This window comes from Empidonax traillii, unplaced genomic scaffold (assembly GCF_003031625.1).
Source record: "Empidonax traillii isolate 1590-97213 ecotype Southwest subspecies unplaced genomic scaffold, ASM303162v1 scaffold862:size387690, whole genome shotgun sequence".
NCBI lineage: Eukaryota > Metazoa > Chordata > Aves > Passeriformes > Tyrannidae > Empidonax > Empidonax traillii.
The window spans coordinates 23,169-42,725 of record NW_020956055.1 but is presented as its reverse complement, the minus strand read 5'-3'; the positions used below and the strand labels follow the sequence as shown (position 1 = coordinate 42,725).

Sequence of the window (19,557 nt, the reverse complement as noted above, 5' to 3'; positions counted from 1 at the left end):
AGAGATGCCTGTGCCGGCCCCTTCCAGCAAATCATTCCCCCCGGAGCCTCCACCACTGCCCAGGTGAGCTGGAGGGCGTGGGCTGCACCCACCCGAGGCGGACCCGTGTGGGGGGAACGGTGCCCACCTCGCCCAAAATTTCCCCCCAGGTTTGAGGAACCTCCCTGAAATGAGAACGCTCTCTGTCTGACCAGCCTGGAGGATCTCCCACAACACAACTGCTGCTGGCCTTGCTGCAGCTTTTTGCATCTTCTTTTTTTTTTTTTTTTTTATAATGTGTACACTAGAAAATCAAGAGCTGCATTTGCATAGAATCGATGTCACAAACTGAGCAGAGGGCAATTTAAAAATGGATGTGATATTATTAATGCCCTGAACTCCACTGACACTTGCTGTTCGTTTGATCATGAGCAATGAGGCACCCTAAAGCTGTGCCATGGTAAGTGTAACAGTATTCATGGACATCCCCGTTTTAGGGCTCAGAATACACCTTCCTTTTTTTATACAATGCAACACTTCTTTTCCAAGGATTTTTTTTTTTTCCACTGGTGCAATTTTCTTCTTGAAAGTTACATCTACCAAAGTAGTAATTTATGCAAAAGACTCCCTTTCAGATTTCATTCATTTAAATTGCTCTCCCCTGCTCGGTGCACACAAAGGAAATGAAGAAGCAGACTAACGTTTCTGCTAAGAAGTAAAATTAACCCCATAAGAAATCTTTCCAGCAGAGGAAAGAACATGGATTTCTTTGCCAAAATTTCCACCATACTGTGAGGTATAATGCGACATTAATGAGCAGAATATTCTGTGTTCATCCATCAACTGTAATGCAGCTCCACAGCACTTTCTTGGGAGATTTTTTTTCCTCTACAAACAAAATCCCAAAGATTACTGTTTAATTGACATAATGTATCTTTCTAATGACTGTGTCTTGGTACCTGTGGGGGTGAAGGAACTGCCAAGTTTTAAATGCCTTAGCCTGCCTGAAAACCAACTCAGTATCTTTCCAGAGGAAGTTCTTCTCCTGGAGTCATTACAGAGATTATAACTGGGACAAGATAAAGGAATTAAATTCAGGAGTCTGCCAGAAGACATCAGTAAATTGCAGGCAGGAGCAATAGAAGGGGGAAGATCTTGGTCTTATGCAACATGGAAATTCCATGGACTGCAGCTGCTTCCAAATGCAGGACTGAAGGGTCTCCTAATCTCTTTAGGTAAATGGTGCAGCATCAGGCCAGGGCTCTCAGAATAGGAATAGTATCAGAAATCGGTGTTTAAAACTCATGTTGCCTCTCTGTGTTTAGCAATCATCCCAACAATTTCACAGTTGATAAAGTTCTGCACTTGTTATATTCTCTGTACATTGATTATATACCAAGCTGAGGAAAAATCCTTCACTTATTAAACCTTCTGCACACCTATTTTCCAGAATCTGAAGGAACTGCATGTGGAGAATAATTGTCCACAGCACCTGCCCACAGCCATCAGCTCACTGATAACTGCAGATCCATTGTGCAAACAGGTTGAACAAGACACTTTTTTGTGTGTTTATGTTTGGTTTGTAGTTTTTCTTTTTCCAAAAGAACGTTGCTCTGGATCATCAGCAGGTCACACAGAATTAAAAAAAAATACAGGGCAATAAGGAAGGAAAGGTGATTCCTCAGTCTTTGATTCTTTTGAACCTAAATTATTCCTCTCTTTCTGTAAGTCTGTAATTTCTTCACGAGCTAGCTGTTTCTCCCAAACTGTTCTTCCAAACTAAAAAGTGACATTTAAAGATGTGTAGACATTGTCATTTACTTTTCTAATCAAAGGTACGGGGGACCAGTGTCCTCCCAGGTAAGAAATTCCTCTTGAAAACATAAAACAGAGAATAAAAGAAAAATCAGATGACTGACAGTTCATCATAGCTGCCAACAATGTATTCCAATCCAGAATAAAAGGGTTTTCTGAGGAACAAAATGCTTTTTGCATCGGGAATATCCACCAGTAGCACCATTCCACAAGGCTGTTTGCTTTTACCCTTTTCTTCCAGTTAACCAAATTGTTCTTCTTTTTTTTTTTTTTTTTTTTTTCAGATCCCAAGTTTGCGGTGTGGGTTGATGAACCAGAAGGGGATTGGAATTTTCTTGACACTTAATAATTTAATCAAAAAAAAAAAACAAAAAAAGAGAAATAAGGAAAAGAAACAAAGGAAAATGAAAATGAAAATTAAAATATAAGCCTGTAAAGGGATCAAAAGCAAAGAAAACCTCTGAAATTTGGGCAGAAAACTGCACAGAACTCTTTTCTTTTACAAGGACAAATGTGAGCAGAGATAAGCAAGCAGGAGACAAGCACTGTTCAAGCGTCTGAATCAGCGAGTGTGACAATGAAAACACAAGTTTTTAGGTTTGGTTTTGTGTTTTTGTCCACATTGACCCCAGGTGAATCAGGCAGATTCGGAAATGTTCTTGAGGTGTCTCATTCTGAATGCCTGTTATCTCTAAGCATAAAGGTAGCTGATTAGGTGGAAACTAATCTAATCTGGAAATCAATCTAACCTGCAGGAATCTGGTGCAATGAAGTGTTGTTTGTTCTGAATCCCAAAGTATTTTACTTGCAGTTCTTAGAAATCTGCTTGCCAGTCAGTGAGGTACAAACATATTTTGGTCCCCCACCTGCCAGCAGTTGTTTAACGAGTTTTGCCTCCAGAAATGATCAGTTCCTTGTTTGGAAATACAGAGTAGGATTCCAGGCAGTCAGAACAACTCACACACTTCTACCAGAACCTGCATTACCATCCTGCCTTACAGAGGTGTAAAAAGCTGTTTTGAAAGTATCTCCCCACTTTTGCAAAGCTGTTCACTGATGTTTTGACAGCCTGCAGTGACAGCACTTTGAATGACTGCAAGCTGTCACATCCTCGGTGGTGCAGCTCTTCCCCGAGATGGCTCGGTGACAGTTTGGGGAATGCCTGTGTGTGACAGATTTGGATGAAGGCAGTGAGTCTGCAGGATACAATATTCTGCCGTGATTTTGGTTCTGGCACATCATAACATCCTTGTTCTCCAAAAGAACCATGACAAACCCTCCTCACTGTAATTCTTGCATGCCAAATTCACATCTTCACAGAGAGCTGCTTGTCCCAGACATCTGATGCCCTTGTCTGAGTTGCCTCAGGGAAGGTTGTGCACCCTGAAGGAGGAGGTGAATCAGGCAGGTCACTGAGACCCAGCTCTTCCCAAAGTTGCATCTCCAGGGAGTGCTCTCTGAATCTGCAGCCAGGGTATGGAACTCATTTCTGTTTGGCTCTTGACGGACACTGAAAACTCATTAATATGCTTGTTGGCAGGAGAGAGCTGGGACTGCAGGAAAGTGGGACGGCTCTGTTCTCATTTTCCATTTCACTGGGTAACTGAGGCTGCTTTGATTGTTTGGAAGTGTCTTGTGAAATTTTTTCACCCTAAGTGAAGGCAAAGAGGAACAGAGAGAAGGATAATTCAGAGGAAATCACTGGAAGAGAGAGATTTCTGGGAAGACTGGCAGATAGACAGGACATTTAATAGAGGTGATAAAAGGAATAAAAGCTTTTTAGTGGCACAGTAGGTATGCCAGAATCATGAGAGGGCAAAGGACTGAGCAGGGGATCAGGAACAGCAAGGGGGGAGTTTGTTGCAGTGGGTCCATAATGCGCTCTGGAGCTGAGGACCCAGCTATGACAGAGCTGAAGTCCAGGAAATTTCAACAGAATCTGGACGTTAAAGACCAATTAGAGGGAGAGGCACAATGGGAAAGGAGTGATTAAGATACATCCTCACAGAACAGATAAAGGATCCATTTCCCAGCTGGACCAAAGGCATATTTGAGGAGGAAAGTCAGAGGAAAGCAAGTGAATAAGAGAAGAGGTTGGTGTGCTGCTGTTAAACAGCGATGATGGTACTTCCACATTACAACAACTGTGCTGGCTGAAGTCACTGCTTGAAAACCTCTCATCAGCCCTGGATGAAACAAGGGCTCTTTGGTTCATTTCAGAGGCTGAGGGTCTGTGTAGGAGATAACTGATCCCCACACTGCAGCAATTCCCTGCTGCCTCTGACCAACACCAGTTCAACTCACGTTTCTCAGAGCTGGGGGAGCCAAGTGCACTTTTCAATTGGAACTGGAACCAGGGGGATTTCCACATGAAGTCATGGATTAAATGATCAATAGGCATCAGCACAGCATTGTCAGCTGCTGGTGATAGCCCTGAGCAGCCAAAAGCTGATGTTGGAAGGATCACGTGGACTGAAAGGTGAATATTGATCAGCACCGGCAGGACAGGACCTGCTGAGAGGGGCCTTAGCAAGTTAGGAAAGCGCCACTGAGCGATCCTGTTGTGCTTCTCCTCTGAGAGATTGCTGCAGCATGGAGAGATACTCAGAGCTAATTGAGCAGAACTTTATCCCTCAAGCTGCCTCAGGATTTCTCTAAGACTCCTCACTCAGTGGGCAGATCTAATATCTTTACTTCCTAAAATACCTTACTGATGAATAATCCCGGTGCAGTCCCGGAGCTCACGTGTGGGTTAACACGCTCCCTGACACGACTGACTCTGCCACAACTGGGCTCTGTGTCAGACAGGGCGATAAAATGTAAAAAAAAAAAAGGTGGTGTGAAGGTTGATGGATGAATCCTGAATGCAGGAAGGAGGAAGACACTGCAGGGACTCCCACTGGCTTTCATATGCTCTAGATCAGACTCTTAGACATGGGATTTTGGGTTTGTGCTGCGTGTCATAAAAATGGTCTGTTCCAAAAGCTTAGTCTGGGTAAGCCTGAAACAGCTTAAGATGGGAAGGAGCATCCCTAAAGTATCCTGAAATTTTTACATAGTCTTGGCCAGAATGATTATGGATTGCTCTGTGTCCAAAATGCTGCTAAGGTAGCAGGACATATCTCTGATTTAGTGTACCGCAGCATTTCCCTTGCCCCTGAGACCTGCAAAGACCCTGCACAACTGATTCTTACCTTGATATTATGTTGATTCTGTACACAGGACTCATCTACACAATGAGATGGCATCAAGGGCCAGAGCAGAGGCAAAACAGCTCCTCCTGTGTTCTCCTTGCTGGACTAATATATAATGTTGAGTTGTTGGGATGGTTTCTAAATCTCCCAATTATGTAGATTTAACTTATTCACAAAGAGGCAAAAGCTTTGGGGGAGAAGAAACTTAAAATTTAAAACACAGAGGTTTCAAGTATTTTCACATTAAAGGCATTTTCTGAGGCCACATTCACACTGCCCACCCACCTGCATTAACACACATCCCCTCCACTGGCAAACCTGCAGTGTGTCCATCTGAGTCCAGCACTGCTCTTTGGGCACCGTGAAGATTAAGTGTCTGCAAGAGTGTAAGCGTGGCCCAGAGAATCTCAAAGAGTATCTTGTTAAATGGAATGATCTGTGATGCAGAGGGTTAAATAACAGTGTTCTATAACTGTGAAACTATTTCAAGAGATTATTAAAAGCTGTGTGATCTCCTAAGTGACAGACACATAATACTTGCTCCACGTGCTGGACCAGACACCTTCCACCTCCATCAGCAGTCAAAGCGAATGTTCCTTTTGTTGTCGTGATTAAAGTTTTCCAGTTGTTTCCTCTGGGGTTCTGACAGGCCCCATCTCTGCATGCCCAGCTCTGCCAGGGCAGGGAGCTGTGCCAGTGCTGCCAACAACTCACTGAACCAGGTCCCGCAGGCCCGGCAGGACGAGGGGCAGAGGCTGAGATCGAGCTCCGACAGCTCCTTGGATGCTGCTAAACCTCGGCAGAAAACAGCCCACCCTTCATCAGAGACGCTGTCATTGTAACTCAAATCCAGCACCTGCAGTCTGGAGAGGTGGCCATCCCGCGTCAGAGATGCTGCAAGAGAGGACAGACACAAACACGGTAATTCAAAAGGAACAGAACCCTTGAGTTAAAAGGGGAGGGCACCCTGAACACCCTGGAGTCAGCTGGAAGGTTGTACCAAGTGCCAATTAAAACAGGCAGACAGGTTTTACAGGGAGATTTAGGAAGAGCAAAGGAAAACTAGATGAGGTTGGATTGCTGCAATAGCAACCTCCCACTGCGGGAGGGCCTGATCTACCCTAAAGGGAAGTGGGGTCCTTCACGTGTGACTGGCAAAGGGGACACCCATCAAGGGTGAGGATTTTTAAAAGTCAAAAATATTCAGGCTTCACCTCACCAGATTTCACATTCCAGGGCCTTAACAGCTGTCACACAGCTACTGCCAACCTCAGACACTCAACCCCCTGAGTCAGGGCCACAGGAACACCAAGATGAGTGTAAAATGAGCGGGTTTTTAAAAGAATCCTACAATTCATTCCTTTATCGTGTTCCCATTTTCCTGTATTTCCCAGCAGCTGCTAAGAGGTGGGTGAAAATACTTCTGTTTTAATTCTCCCCTGGTAGTCTGAGTCCAGAACACACCTCATGGATTGAGAGCTGGTGGTGCCTGTGTTACTGGCTGTCAGCACATACATTTTCTATAAATTAGTGAACCCTAAACCAGAAATTGAGCAAAATAAAACTCCTCAGAGGCAGCCTTAGATATCTGATATAAAAAAAAAAAAAAAAGAGAGAGATTTAAACTCTACATTTCCAAAGTGTTTGGGGTTTTTTGTTATTATTAATAGATAAAAGTGCTTTGTATTTCATCCTTTTCAGGACCCTTGCTGGGAAAATACTGCTGCATTTTCCCTCTTTTCCTTTGATTCACGCTCAGCCCAAGGAACAAGTCCCTCCTGAATTGTGGCCCAAACGCCTGGACCGCTGGTAAATACCACGTTATACGTACTTAGAAGTGCCAAATCTTCAGCCACCAAGTTACAGCTGCTCAGTCTTAACACTTGGATCTCCACTGCAAGCTTTAGTGCTCCCAAAAGCAGCTTTAGGTTGCCACCAACGCACTTATTCCAAGATAGGTCTAATATCTCCAGTTCAGGAAGGTGAAGGGCAGCCTCAGCTGAAAAGATTAAGACCAGCAACTTCTGCTTACTAAGAGAAAACAACATGGCCTCAACAGACACCTCACCTGCAATTCACCTGTAAATAGGATCCTGCCAGGCTGTGCTTAGGGTGACTTCTTTTATCCTCATAAAAGTCAGATAAAAGAAAATAAAAAAAGGCCTGCCCATAGATTCTACCAGGAATCTGTGGAGGGGTTTGTTGTGTTTCTACTCATGTTATTGGGTTGTCCTTGTCCCACTGAATTTATTTACTTAATAGCTTGCTTTTAAATCATTTTATATTAATTCAAAGACAATTTGGTTTGTTTTTTTTTTTCTGTGAACTCACTATTTAAGGTGAAATGCTCTGTATCTTGTGACAACACTGATTTCTGTGGTGTCACTCTTACATAATTGCAATGATATAAATACAGTCCTCCTCCTGCAGGGACCTCACACCAGTTTTGATTGCCTCTGCTTCTGCTGGAGGCAGGCAAGTCTTACTCTAGGTTTAATGTCAGTAGTAAACAGCACAAAACAGAAGTGCAGCAACTGAGAGATCCCTCTGTATTTCCATGTCATGTGCCATATGGAACAACTATCACAGGCACAGTGTACACTAATCCACTGAGATTTGCAATAAGTAGGCAAAAGAGGCTGAATTTACATATTCTATATTAGACTGGACTTTTCTTTGTGCCTGTGCAATATCTTTTCCACTCCTGCAGTGATTTCCTCCGTTGCCCCAGGCTTAACTCTACCCCAGAAAGTTTCTACTGAAGCTTTCACCTGCAGTGAGGGGAAAAACCCTCAGTCCAAACTTTGCCCCACCCAACTGCAAAGGAAGTGGTACATCCCAACTAGAATTACAGCATGACATAAAACCATGAGTTCCTTTATCCCCCCCCCAAATCAGGCAATATAGAAAAGCTCACTATCAGACTTCATGCAGTCAGATAGAATGGGGGAACTGGTTTGATCACAGGCATTTTTTTTTTTTTACAGTGTCACCATGATCCTTGGAGTTCAGCCAAAGGAGAATGAGGTGCTTTGTCCCCCAGGGATACCCAGACACACTTTAAAGAACATTCCTACCTAGTGATGAGAGCGACTCTTCACCTAAACCACAGTTGCTGATGGCCACAGATTTCAGCCTGGGCAGAAACCTGAGCCGGCCCAGGAGAGGATCAGATGAGACTCCTACACTTTTATTCCAGGATAAATTCAGCTCTTGAAGACTGGAGAGTAAAGGTATCACCTGGGCTATGAAAACATCAGGTATTTATTAGACAGTCACCTATTCACAATAAATGTGTAGTTGTATACCTGCCTGACATAATTTTTATAAATCAATCCAAAAGCCAAGGCCAAGTTTTTACACTCAAATTCATGGTAATGTTTTAGTCCAAAATAGCCTTGTCATTTTCAGTAAGAATGTTCAAGGAATTAGGTATTCCACACTGTGGGGAAGGTTGTCAGAACGTGGCTTCCAGGAAATTTTCTAGGTGAAGAAACATTAATTAAACGTTAAATGAGATGGGGATTATTTCCAAATGTCTTCCTTGCTAACTGAAACTTCATTCTTAATGCTTTTATTCTCTATTCAATAAATTAAAAATAAATCACGACTGCTACTACTATTAATGAATATTTTCCAGTGCATAATAGGCAGCTTTTCAAATAATCTTCTTTATCGCGGAAAAGAAGATGTGGGCAATGTTTTACAAATTCATTGGGAACTGCCCTTTTCTTCCCAACAGTGTTTATAGTTGGATCAGTTCAACCTGGAGAAAACCAGAGCAGCAGCAATCTCCTAAAATCACTTTCTACTGGGTGTGCAGCTCACCAGGAGAGTTTTAAGCAGCTGCTTTTCCATGCACATACACACCTTGGGTCTGTCTAATTCACAGCAGTGGAGGAACTGTCCCTGGCTACTTCCACAATTACTGATTACCAAAAAAAAGCAGCGTTTAGGGGCAGTTCCCACAGTCCCATTGAGGGTCTGAATCATGGTGGATTCAGGTTCTTAATTCCACGTGGGATCAGACACTCTGAGATTTCCTTTGGTTCAGCAGAAATACCATTTCATACTGATCAAGAGAGCTATTCCCCTACCCTGCACTTCCAGAACTGCCTGCTGAAGGAAGTACTGAGATCAGCTATTCTGCCAGGCAGAATTCCTTCTGTCTTTAAGATATTTTCAGAAGGCGAAACCTGGATTCTTAATGAATTTCCTCAGCATGTCCTTACACAAAGCGGCCATGTCCTCTTCTGTGACGCAGCACTGGTGAAGATCAAGGACTTCCAGATTTTTCAGGCTGGCCAAATGAGCTGCTGAGTCTTTAAAGCCACCACCAATCTCTCTGTTACACGATATGTCCAATTTCCTCAGCTCTGCGAGGTGCTGGAAAGCAGTGTCTGCAATGGGAAAAGGGGCAGGCTGGTCACTGGCCCTACAGCAGCCCCACTCACATTTACTTCACGGGCATTCATTGACTTCACCATCAAAGCTTGCACAAGGGATGGCAGGCAAAGCTCTGGGACTGAGCTCCAGAGTGTGATAACAGCAGACACACACTCATGCAGCAAAGCTTCCCCACCATTCCTCTCTGAAGGAGCAGGTGAAGGTGAGGCCAGCTCATCCCCCAGATATCCAATCAATCCTCAGCCTTTTGCACAGACTGCTGATGGACCTGCTAATTCATGCCAGTTGTTTTGCCTTATCCAGGAGGCATCCGCTAGGGAGAGACACAGATAACAAGCCCATTTCATATGGCACTCTCTAAGTGATAATGGTGAATTTGGATTTCCCTGGGAGAGCAGGATTAGCCTGTTAAAAGTGAGCTGGCCTGTCTGTGTCCTTGGCTATTGTTCTGTCTGTGGAAAGAGGAAACATGTCCAGGGAGCCACTAATCAGCCCTGAGATGTGTCTGAGATAAACGGTGTGGAGGGTGACACTCCCCATTGACTTTCACAAGCTTGAGCTCAGGGCAGATAAATGTGAGTCCTGCTGAAAGCCTCTGTAGCCCTTTATCAATCCTCAAACAGCAAATAACGAGTGCCCATTAACGCTGCCAAACCATCAGCGAAATCCCACCTCATTGCCTCTCCTAAATGGCTTTCAGATGTCCAGTTTATTCAGAATGAAAGTCTTTCTGAACAGAAAGTCTAACCTAAGCCCTGGAGGCTGTCTTGCTTTAATCCACACATGTGCAAGTTTAACTCTTTCAAGCCCGGCACGTTTTTCAAATCCTGAGCCATAACCTTGACGCTGCAGCCGATGTGTTTGTTGATGGAGAGATCTAATACTTCGAGGTTTGGGATCACGTTTAGAAATTCAGCTGGAAAAAAAAAAGAAAACTAGAATTGGTAACTGTCTGGAGTACACACAGATGAACCCTAGAAAAATACAGCAGCATGGCAAACAGAAAGAGATGGGCTGGGTTTGCCTGTACATGTGGTTTAGGCTCACTCAGTTCCTGTTCTACCTCCAAAATACAGCAAAATAAAGACTGCATAGGAATCAAGAAAAATCAGTGAAAAAACCGTAGGAAAAAATAAAGGTGCAAAAATACATGGGGAGTTAGGAAAATACAGGGGAATAAAAGCAGGAATACAAAGAGAAAATACACAGGATTGTATGTTACATGTGGGCCTCCTGCGGTGGAGATGAGAGCACAAAGGCTTCTCTTTACAGAGAAAACACCTCTGAAAACACACACCCAGATAAAAAGACCACACAGGATTAAACTGTGGTGAGAGACAGATGGGAGGAGTGGTCAGTGGTTGCCAGCTCAGCCTAAATTCCCGACTCTCAGGCTTTCTTTCCCATCCCATGGATAGCTACATATTCAGCTGCTTAATTTTAAGCCATCAGTGCTGGAAATTCTGGCACACTTCTTTTGCTCAAGGTCTCAAAGGATCCAGCACCCCGGAGGCTGCCAGACTGTGGTTTAGATCTGAGTGTTCTCCTCAACATTCCCTCACATGATTGGAGAAAACAGCTTTCTTCTTTGGAGGAAAGTGCATTAAATCCCCACATAGTGTTGTAAATACTGTTACAACGCAGAGCTTGAAATAAATTAACTCTCCACCAACACATACCAAGGGATTCCCCATCCTTTGCTGTCAGGTTACAGTCCGTAATTTTCAGGCATTTTAACTTGCATCCACTCTGGACTTTTTTTGTCAGCAGTGATAGTTTTCCACCTATGTTACCGTTCCATGACAAATCCAGTTCTTCAAGCTGAGAAACAATTTCAGATGCCTCTCCTGTAACAGAAATACGGGATGATTCATTCTAGGTATCAATTTCACTACCAACAAAAATACAGGTTTGAAATATATTAAAGAGGAAGGTTAGCCACTTAATTCTCAAATTACTTTATTTTAAATGTCTTGCCAGGAAAATTGTAGAACGAATTGTTGCTCCTGCAGCAAAGTTGTATAAAATCTCAAGTTGTCTAAGGAACAATGCAGATCACAAGTCATTGTTACAGCACACACAAGACCTGACATTCATTCACATTCCCAAACTCTCATCAGGCTGTTTGGACATCACTGTAGACCCAAAAAGTCCAGTCTGGAGGGAAATCAGTGTAAGTGAGGAGTCTGAATTTAGTGTCCTGCACAGTTCTGCCCTGTTTTGTTTGGCAAACTTCCAACCTGTGCTGTGTCCACAGGTCATTGTGGAGGGGAGCAAAGAATTCCTCTCACTACTATTTCTTCAGTGTGAAAGTTTCGTGTCTGAGGGGAGTTTCTGACTCACTTCATAAGGAAGCAAGATGATCACTGCTGTGACTTGAATTAATTTTCCCATGATTTCAAGGCACTGACTTTGATTACATTCAGAAAAATCAGCTTTTTCCAGGCTTGAAGCATCTGCCCAGTGTGATCTGTGTTAGTGCTTCTTTGAAACACTCACATCCCACTGTAAAATCCAGCTTCCCAACTTCCTTTGCAGAGGAGGGAGGCAGATGCATTTTTGCATAAACTCATTCCCAAGAAAGATCAATCAATCAGACCATATGCAAATGCAATTTCAAAGTGTCCCACAAAAATCTGGGATCTAAAGTCTTGTCATCAAGCTAATAATTGAGAACTGTATTTTAATAGTAACACCCCTTCATGTCTGTGTGTTTTCAGTATTAATTCTTCACAAAAGATTATAACAGAAAAATAATTATATCAGTAAGTGAATATCTAGGTTTGAGAGAAAAGGATATGTCTTATTTTTTATTTTTGCATTTATTTTAAATTATTGCCTCAGTCTTGAACACTGAACCAACTCTACAGTTGAGAAGTGCAGCGTAGCCTGTTTCTGCTTGACAGAAGGAGAAGCATTCCAGACAGAATTTCCACCCAGAAGATAAATAAAGGGCTGTAACTGCAGGAATGGTTCCCTGTCACCTCACACAGTCCCAGCTCTGAGCAGTCTCATAGCAGAGGTTATTCTGGTTACATTGGAGACACCGATTTCTAACCAGAATGCACCGAATATGCAAGAGGTCACATTTCCTCAGATAGATGTGGACAAGGTCAAACAGTCAATATTGGCCTAAATACACAAGTTATTTTCAAAATCACAGGCAAAATCAATGCAAACTGACTGCTGTTATTCCTCATGTCAAGGGCATCACATTTGGATCGGAAATTCAAGTCCTGTGATCAGTTTTGTGTTTGTGTCTGCAGAGGATAAACAGATCTGGGAAGGAAAGAGCACAGAAGAACCCCACAGAATAAATCAATTGGAAATATAGCAAATAAAACTCAAAAGATAAAAAAAAATGTATGAGAAAAAGGTTTGAAAAAGAATGAACTCAATTTGGAAAAAATAATAGGAAATAAAACACAGATTTCACCCTCATCTGAAGTAGATCAATTATTTTCAGCAGGTTTTAGAGGAATGCATTTCTCCTCCCCAGCAGATAACATGGCCTGCTTTTGAGCTGCCAACATATATGTAATTTTATTTCTGAACCTTTCCTGGAAAAGGCTTGGATGTGAATGACATAAACAAACACCAGCTTTTTAACTCAGACCAGTTTTAGAACTTGCAAAATAAGCAGTAACTTTTATAATTCCTGGTTGATTGAGTTTGTCCTTCTTTTAGATACAAACCACAGATCCACCCCAGAGTAAAGTCCAGGCCCAGAGTGACTCAGTGTCAGAACTGAGTGTGGAACACCACCTTTACACCCTTTAAACCTCATGCCTGGCAGAAAGCAGGGTGCAGGCACTCCAAGGAAAGAAGCAGAGGGATGGGCTTCTCCCAGGCTTGCAAAAAACCCAAGTCATGAAGTTCTGAGGCACCACTTCTGGTTTTTCTCCTCTGAAAGACCACAGGGGTTTTCGTGATGAGCACTCATCTGTCCTGCAGCTTGAAGAGCTGAGCTGCCCCTACTCTGACTGACTCTGCTTCAGTTCTTCAGTCTACAATTAGATACCACAGCTAGCCAAAAAAATACTGATCTAAACTGGAAACAGCACTGATTTCTGCTCCCTTCTGAGTGGGAAAGCTCCACAGCCTGAGGAATGAACTAGGCACAGGTACCTGAAGGTGTAAGGTCACCCCTAAGCCCAAGTTTCTGCTGTTTCACAGCAGGAGTTGACACAGCCCAGGGTGGAAGCAGCAGGAGTGGGATGTAGGAAGAGATGAGATGGATTACAGCAGCCCCAAGCTGTCTGGGAGTAAATGTAAATGAAATCCTGTACCTAAGGAGATGACATCCTCAGCTGTCAGCCTGCAGTTGTTAAGCCGAAGGACTTTTAACAGGTTCACGTGATGAAGGTGCACAGTGAGAGCTTTCAGAGTCCCACCAACACAACCATTCCAGGACAGGCTGATCTCTTCCAGCTCTGGGAGAAATGGCAGTAAAGAAGCTGCAAGGAAAGCAAAGGAAAGGCAAGGCATATTTAAATGTTTCTGCTCACTCTGGATGTCAATACATATTAATACTGAGATGTTTTCTGTACCAATAAAGCATTATAAAGCCATGACAATTTGTACCTCAGTTTTCTTATCTGTAGTTTGAGCGTAAGGACATTCATCTGCTTCACAGACCTGTATAAGTTTTATATTTGTATATATTACCTAAATTATATAGTTTATTAATAATTATTTCTCTGGGACCACCAGATGAAATGTTAAATAAAGCCAGGCCTGTATAAAAGAAAGGGAAAGAAGAAGTGAATAACTGAACAGGCAAATAAGAATTAAAAAAGGGTATGAAGTGATTAGTTGAATAAAATGTTTATTTACCCAGCTCTGTTACATCTTCTGCACTCAATGCACAGTTATTTAGATCAAGATTCTTGCTGTTGGGTTTCTTCCCCAGTTTCTGCATGAACTGCTTAAATCTCTGCTCACCAGATGGGGACTCCGCTTCAGAAACGAGATGTGAGTGTCCATCTGAGCAACAAAGAAATAGGGCCCTGCTTACCTCTGGGACTCACAAAAGGTGTAAAACCTGCCTGAGGCTGCCATGGCAAGGCTTTTCCTTTCCCTCCCCAGTGCCAAGTGGAAGGAAACATCTGCTCTTCTTGTCTTCAGATTGCTTTAACAGCAGGATGGACAGAGACCCATCCTAAACACAACAAGCCAAGGTACTGCTCAAAGCTTGGCTTGGAAACCAAATGAGCTCTGCAAGTAATGAGTGACATCAGCACTGACCTCTCACGTGGGAGACCATGAGAGAGGTCACCCAAAAGCTCTACCCCTCCTCAGCAACATGGATCTTACTCCTTGCTTGGCACCTATCAAATTAGGGGGGACATCCTTGATAATGTCCCACTCAGAAGTAAATCTTGGTTAAAAGATAAGCTGTAAGGAGCAAATACAGGATTTTGGCTAGCAAAAAAAAAAAGCAACTGATTTTTTATGAAATTAAAATATATACATATGCACATATATTTCATTATTGTCCCAGCGTTACCTTCTACAGAGAGATCTTCCTTCTCACTCTGATCATCAGCTCCAGAGTTGTTGATTTCTTCAATTTCCCTTCTGTCCTTGCCTTCAGATTTCCCAAAGTCAAAGCCCCTGAAGAATTTTTTGATGGCTGAAGGCTGCTCTTTCCCTTTCTCAGGAGCACAACTCTTTCCTTGGAACTGTTTTATAACAAAGTCAAACGGGGAACTCTTTGGGGTGTCCTCTTCCTGCTTATCCTGGCCGTTCAGCATGTCAGCTTCCAGGGGATCAGCAGACACAGAATTAGCTTTTGTAGCGTTCACTCTTGCTTACCTTCTTTCCTAATGGCCCTGAGAATTCACCACTGTGTCCTTTATGCTAATAACAGACAGCACTGTTTAGTTGACCAGGCTGAACACCCCAGCAACCTCAGAGCAAAGCTGAAGCAACAGTGCCAAAATCAACCAGATATTATGTCTGTGGACACTGGGAATGTGTCACTGCTGGAAGAAAATAAACTCCCAGGGAGCTTGTTTGGAACAGTTCAGTGACCTCAGTTTTGGTCACTACTTCACAGGCACAGTAAAGTTTGACTCTGTAATTAATACAGCTTTCCTTATTTCTTTTTTTTTTTTTTTTGCTACACAAGCTGTAGCATCAGCCAGTGATTCTGAAGCTGCTCTGTTTCTCTCTAAACATTAATTGGATGGTCTTTCGGAATTCTAGTATTTGCTCCCCCACCCCCCCAACATGCTTTTAACACACACACAACATGCTTTTAACGAGTGCCATCGGCTGTAGGAGAACAAACACCGCTCAGCTCCCGACCCTGTAACACAGCCCAGCTCGTGAATGGATTCCTGAGCTCACAGAGACTCCGCCTTCCCCAGCACAGACCCGCGCTCGGAACTCGCTCCACAATTTGCGGTCATTCACAGAGTGCGCGAACTCGGTCATTCCAGTAACCATCAGTTACAGGGGATGTCACCGCCACCCCTTCCCAAAAAGAGAAACACATGAAGAAGTATCAGAAACCCCGTGATTTGCACAGATGGTTTCCATGCTATCACAGCAAGGGGAGGGGGGGAATTCAAAATTAAAGCAAGTGGAATTTTTATATACATGTACTTTGTGTATACTTAAAAATGTGATTATATATGTATATATACTGATGTGCATATATGTTATGTACATGTTCTCATTGCGTTGGAAGTTTTCTGCCATGATACAAGTTTTTAAGGGCAGAGCACTTACAGAAAGCTGATGCACTGTTTAAAGTCTGGCTCTTAATATGTTGTCACAGCTGTATTTCTGGTAAACCCAGAGCTGATACAAACCAATGTGCCGAGATGTACGTGCACAGTTCCTGAGCTGCAGAGCAATCCTGCTGACCCTGGCTGTGATTTCACGCTGTAGAGTGGTATTATTTCAGACAAAGAGCATACCTGTCTTTTCCATCGGTTCTCTTGAGGATCCCTTCCACGTTTCACAGCACTTTCAGGGTTTGCAGGAGAGGTGAGCCATGACGCACACAAAACCTCTCTCCTCTCCTTAAGAGGAACTTTCCATGTAGTTTTCTCTCCCGAGTTCCTGCCTTCATCAGTTTGACAGCAGCAGCTCTGCACAAGCCGTGTGAGTGCACTCCCCCAATGCCTCTGTTCCTCTGCACCGTGTCCCAAAATCAGCCTGCTGGCCCTGGCCTCTGTTTCCTGGGGAGAGTTGAGAAGTCCATGTAAATGCTCTGATCATGTCCCAGCTGCGATCGCTCCCAAGGCAGAAATCAGGAAGTGGCAGCGCAGCCCTCGATGCTGCACCCAAACCGCTGCACCTCCCTGAGACAGCTGTTGTTGGGAGGGGCTGAGTCACCCTGTAGATCAGGTTACAAGAATACCTGGAGAAAAGCTCTTTGTTTTCCCACCCCTTTTGTCCATAGTGGTCAGAAATAGTGCTGGAGGCTGAGCAGAGCCCTGCTGTCAGCAGGATGTTGCACAGTCCAGTAAGGAAAGGGATCCAGAGGACCAGGGCACTCCTGTTCATTTTGGGGCAACTGGAGACACGAGAGGAGGGGTCACACTGCAACATCCACTGCAACCTGTTTGTGGGCAGCATCAGGATACAACATTACAAACCAATCACTGGACACACCCTATATGGACACATACCTCAAAATTCATTATATCTTTTTTTTGTCTGTCTGTCTGCCCTGAAGTCTGATTGCCACGATGGAGAATCCTACAATTCCTACCTTAACCATAAAATGGCCATTTATGCTGAATCTCTTTAGCCTTGCTAATCCTTTTCAATCTACGAGGTCTTCCCTTCTGTGGGCTAAACCAGCCCAACTCTTCTTGTCTCCCCTCGTATGGCAAACTCTCAACTTCCCTTATCATTTCCTGCTCACCTTTGTCTGCACCTGTTGCAATATAATTTATACTTCCTTAAGCACAAGGGGCCATCCATGGATATGTGCACACTAAAGACATATGGGAACTGGAGTGATTTTGGTGGGGAATGATAAAGCTGGTAAACAACACTAATGACTGCACTGCAAGCAGCTGAGCAGACACCAGCCCTGAGGACAGGCCTGACTCAGTGTGTCAATGCAAAAATGATTCTCCTGGGGTGGAATAGGGCACAAGGACCCAAAGGATAAGATTAAGAATAGAAAAACTTAAAGAGTGAACATCATGCCCATGAGAAGTGTCACACTGGGAAACATTTACAGCAGGGAGAACTGCACAAACCTACTGCAATCAACCATCTTTCCCTGCAGGACTGTCCTGTCCCAGTTTCTGAAACTAAAATCTCACTCCAGACCTGTATCCCCCCTGGGAAGGATCACTCCCTGTGTGCTCTTTCACTTCACAAGTTCAGGCATCTCAGCTCTGCAGGCTATGGAAAATCCCAATCACTTGTGTCAGTAAAGAACTTGGTGGATTTGGCAGCTCTTTACTTGTGCTTAACAACAGAGTGACCAGGGATGAAGCAGGGAAAAGCAACCTGTATTTCTGAACACGTGCCAGGCTCTCCTGGCCCAAGGCACTCAGTGCCCACTGCAGTTCAGTGAGAATGTGGAGTGGGAATGTTTGATAACCTCTGTCCCCTGAAACTGGGGAAATCCTTAAGCAGGTTAAGCACCAATTACAGTGGTTGGGCTGGGCTAACTAGCCCAGTCTGACATCAGCGTTTCAGGTGATGTGCTGCCCATGCAGAAAGTCTTTCGTCACTGGAGGCTGTTGAGTGACAGTGACACCACCTCACAGACCACCTGTAATTCACTGAGAAGGGAAATGCAGTTCCACAGTGTCTCCTCTTCGTAGAAAGCAAATCTTTACCTTTTTTACATCAGCTGTGAGGGAAGGGGGGACAACAGGGTTACCCCAGAACAAAGCAGTTAATGAGAGGGAGGAGGCTGCACTGGGCTGCAAACCTGAGCAGAGCTTTGCCACAGGCTGTGCTGGGGACACACCATACATCAGGACAGCCAGGCGCTGCTCTCTGCTGTGTCTGTCCCCTCCCTGACACACTCCTGAGCAGGTGTCCTGCCCCTGCCTCCCCAGACCTGTGTCTGCTTCCTGCAGCACTCCCGGGGCAGGCTGAGCCTCTGGAGTTTAAAAGGAATGAACGCCCTCCCCTCTCTATCCAGTTAACCGGGCTGGGACCATCTGCCCATGTGTCACACTTGTTTATATCCACTCTTGCCCTCTGTCCGGGCCTGGGGCAAGGTTAGGAACACAACCAATTTTGGAACAAAACAGTTAAAGTTGCATCCCACACAGCATCCATCAGTGAGAGATTAATGTGGATTTTTGTACTTTGCCTCATTGTGACTCCTTAATCCGGCATATATTCCAAAGAAATAATGCCATTAGAGGATTAGTGCCACAAGTTCATTTGAAAAAAAGGATTTGCAAACACCGAAATCCTATATTCTATGTACTTAATCACCAAGTATCATTTTGGGGATTTCCTCTCCCTTTAGTAGTGTCTCTTTCAATGAAACCCAAGCAAAGTAACAACTCTGTTTGGGATGACCCTTATTATCCATTAAGGAAAACAAAACCCCAAGCATCTGGTATAAATAATGCAGAATCCAAACACACTGGACTGAACACGTCCTTGCTGCCTTGCAAATGCTGCAGTTCTACCAGAGAGGCACTTGGCCCAATATTTATATAGAAATTAATGATTTGAGTATTTATCTGCTAGGGATTTTTGATATTTAGAGTCCTGTGGCACAGAGTAACAGCGTGACCTTTGTTTGCTTCCATGGCAATTCCCAAGGAAGAATGGACACAGCTGCACTCACTGGGAAGTGCTCTGCAGAACCAGGGTTAGGAAACACAGCTCAGGCTTCCAGGTACAGATCAGCAGCGTGCTGCCCTCTGGATAAACACTTTTTTTCCCATTTACACTCTCAGAGATATTGTACAACATTGACACTTCCCTGGAGCAAACTCATTCCAGACTTCCCAGATCAGTGGGCACGCCTGGGGATTCAGTTTGATCCAAAGTGTTTGAGTATCCTCATCTTTTCCCTCAAAATAAATATTCAACCCTCTGATTTTAATGGCCCAGCAGCCTCAGTAGTTCCTGAGGCAGCCATTTAAAATACATTTCACTGTGTGAAATGAAATGAAAACTAAATCCAACCACTTTATTCCATATTTATGGACAA

The 19,557-nt window shown here is 43.8% G+C and overlaps 1 protein-coding gene across 6 annotated transcripts in view; it reads right to left on the bottom strand.

Annotated features, from left to right (window-relative positions):
- LRRC31 (leucine rich repeat containing 31) overlaps window positions 1-17,651 on the bottom strand; it is a 28,357-nt gene extending 10,706 nt beyond the window's left edge. The window contains exons 1-12 of one of the 6 annotated variants that reach the window (XR_003573324.1): window positions 16,325-17,651; window positions 14,905-15,156; window positions 14,232-14,381; window positions 13,685-13,852; window positions 11,075-11,242; window positions 10,144-10,311; window positions 9,221-9,388; window positions 8,066-8,233; window positions 6,820-6,987; window positions 4,989-5,882; window positions 3,768-4,589; window positions 3,501-3,512 (exon numbers count right to left, since the gene is read on the bottom strand). Coding sequence is in view for 2 of the 6 variants with exons in the window: in XM_027902308.1 (XP_027758109.1) it covers window positions 5,563-5,882; window positions 6,820-6,987; window positions 8,066-8,233; window positions 9,221-9,388; window positions 10,144-10,311; window positions 11,075-11,242; window positions 13,685-13,852; window positions 14,232-14,381; window positions 14,905-15,156; window positions 16,325-16,337 (1,743 nt within the window). In the remaining 4 variants the exon portion in view is untranslated. Of the gene's footprint in view, window positions 1-287; window positions 1,241-3,147; window positions 4,590-4,631; window positions 5,883-6,819; window positions 6,988-8,065; window positions 8,234-9,220; window positions 9,389-10,143; window positions 10,312-11,074; window positions 11,243-13,684; window positions 13,853-14,231; window positions 14,382-14,904; window positions 15,157-16,324 lie in introns of those variants that run through there. The other 5 variants (XR_003573325.1, XR_003573323.1, XR_003573326.1 and 2 more) reach the window with 5 other exon arrangements.
- Between the last annotated feature and the right edge of the window lie 1,906 nt (window positions 17,652-19,557).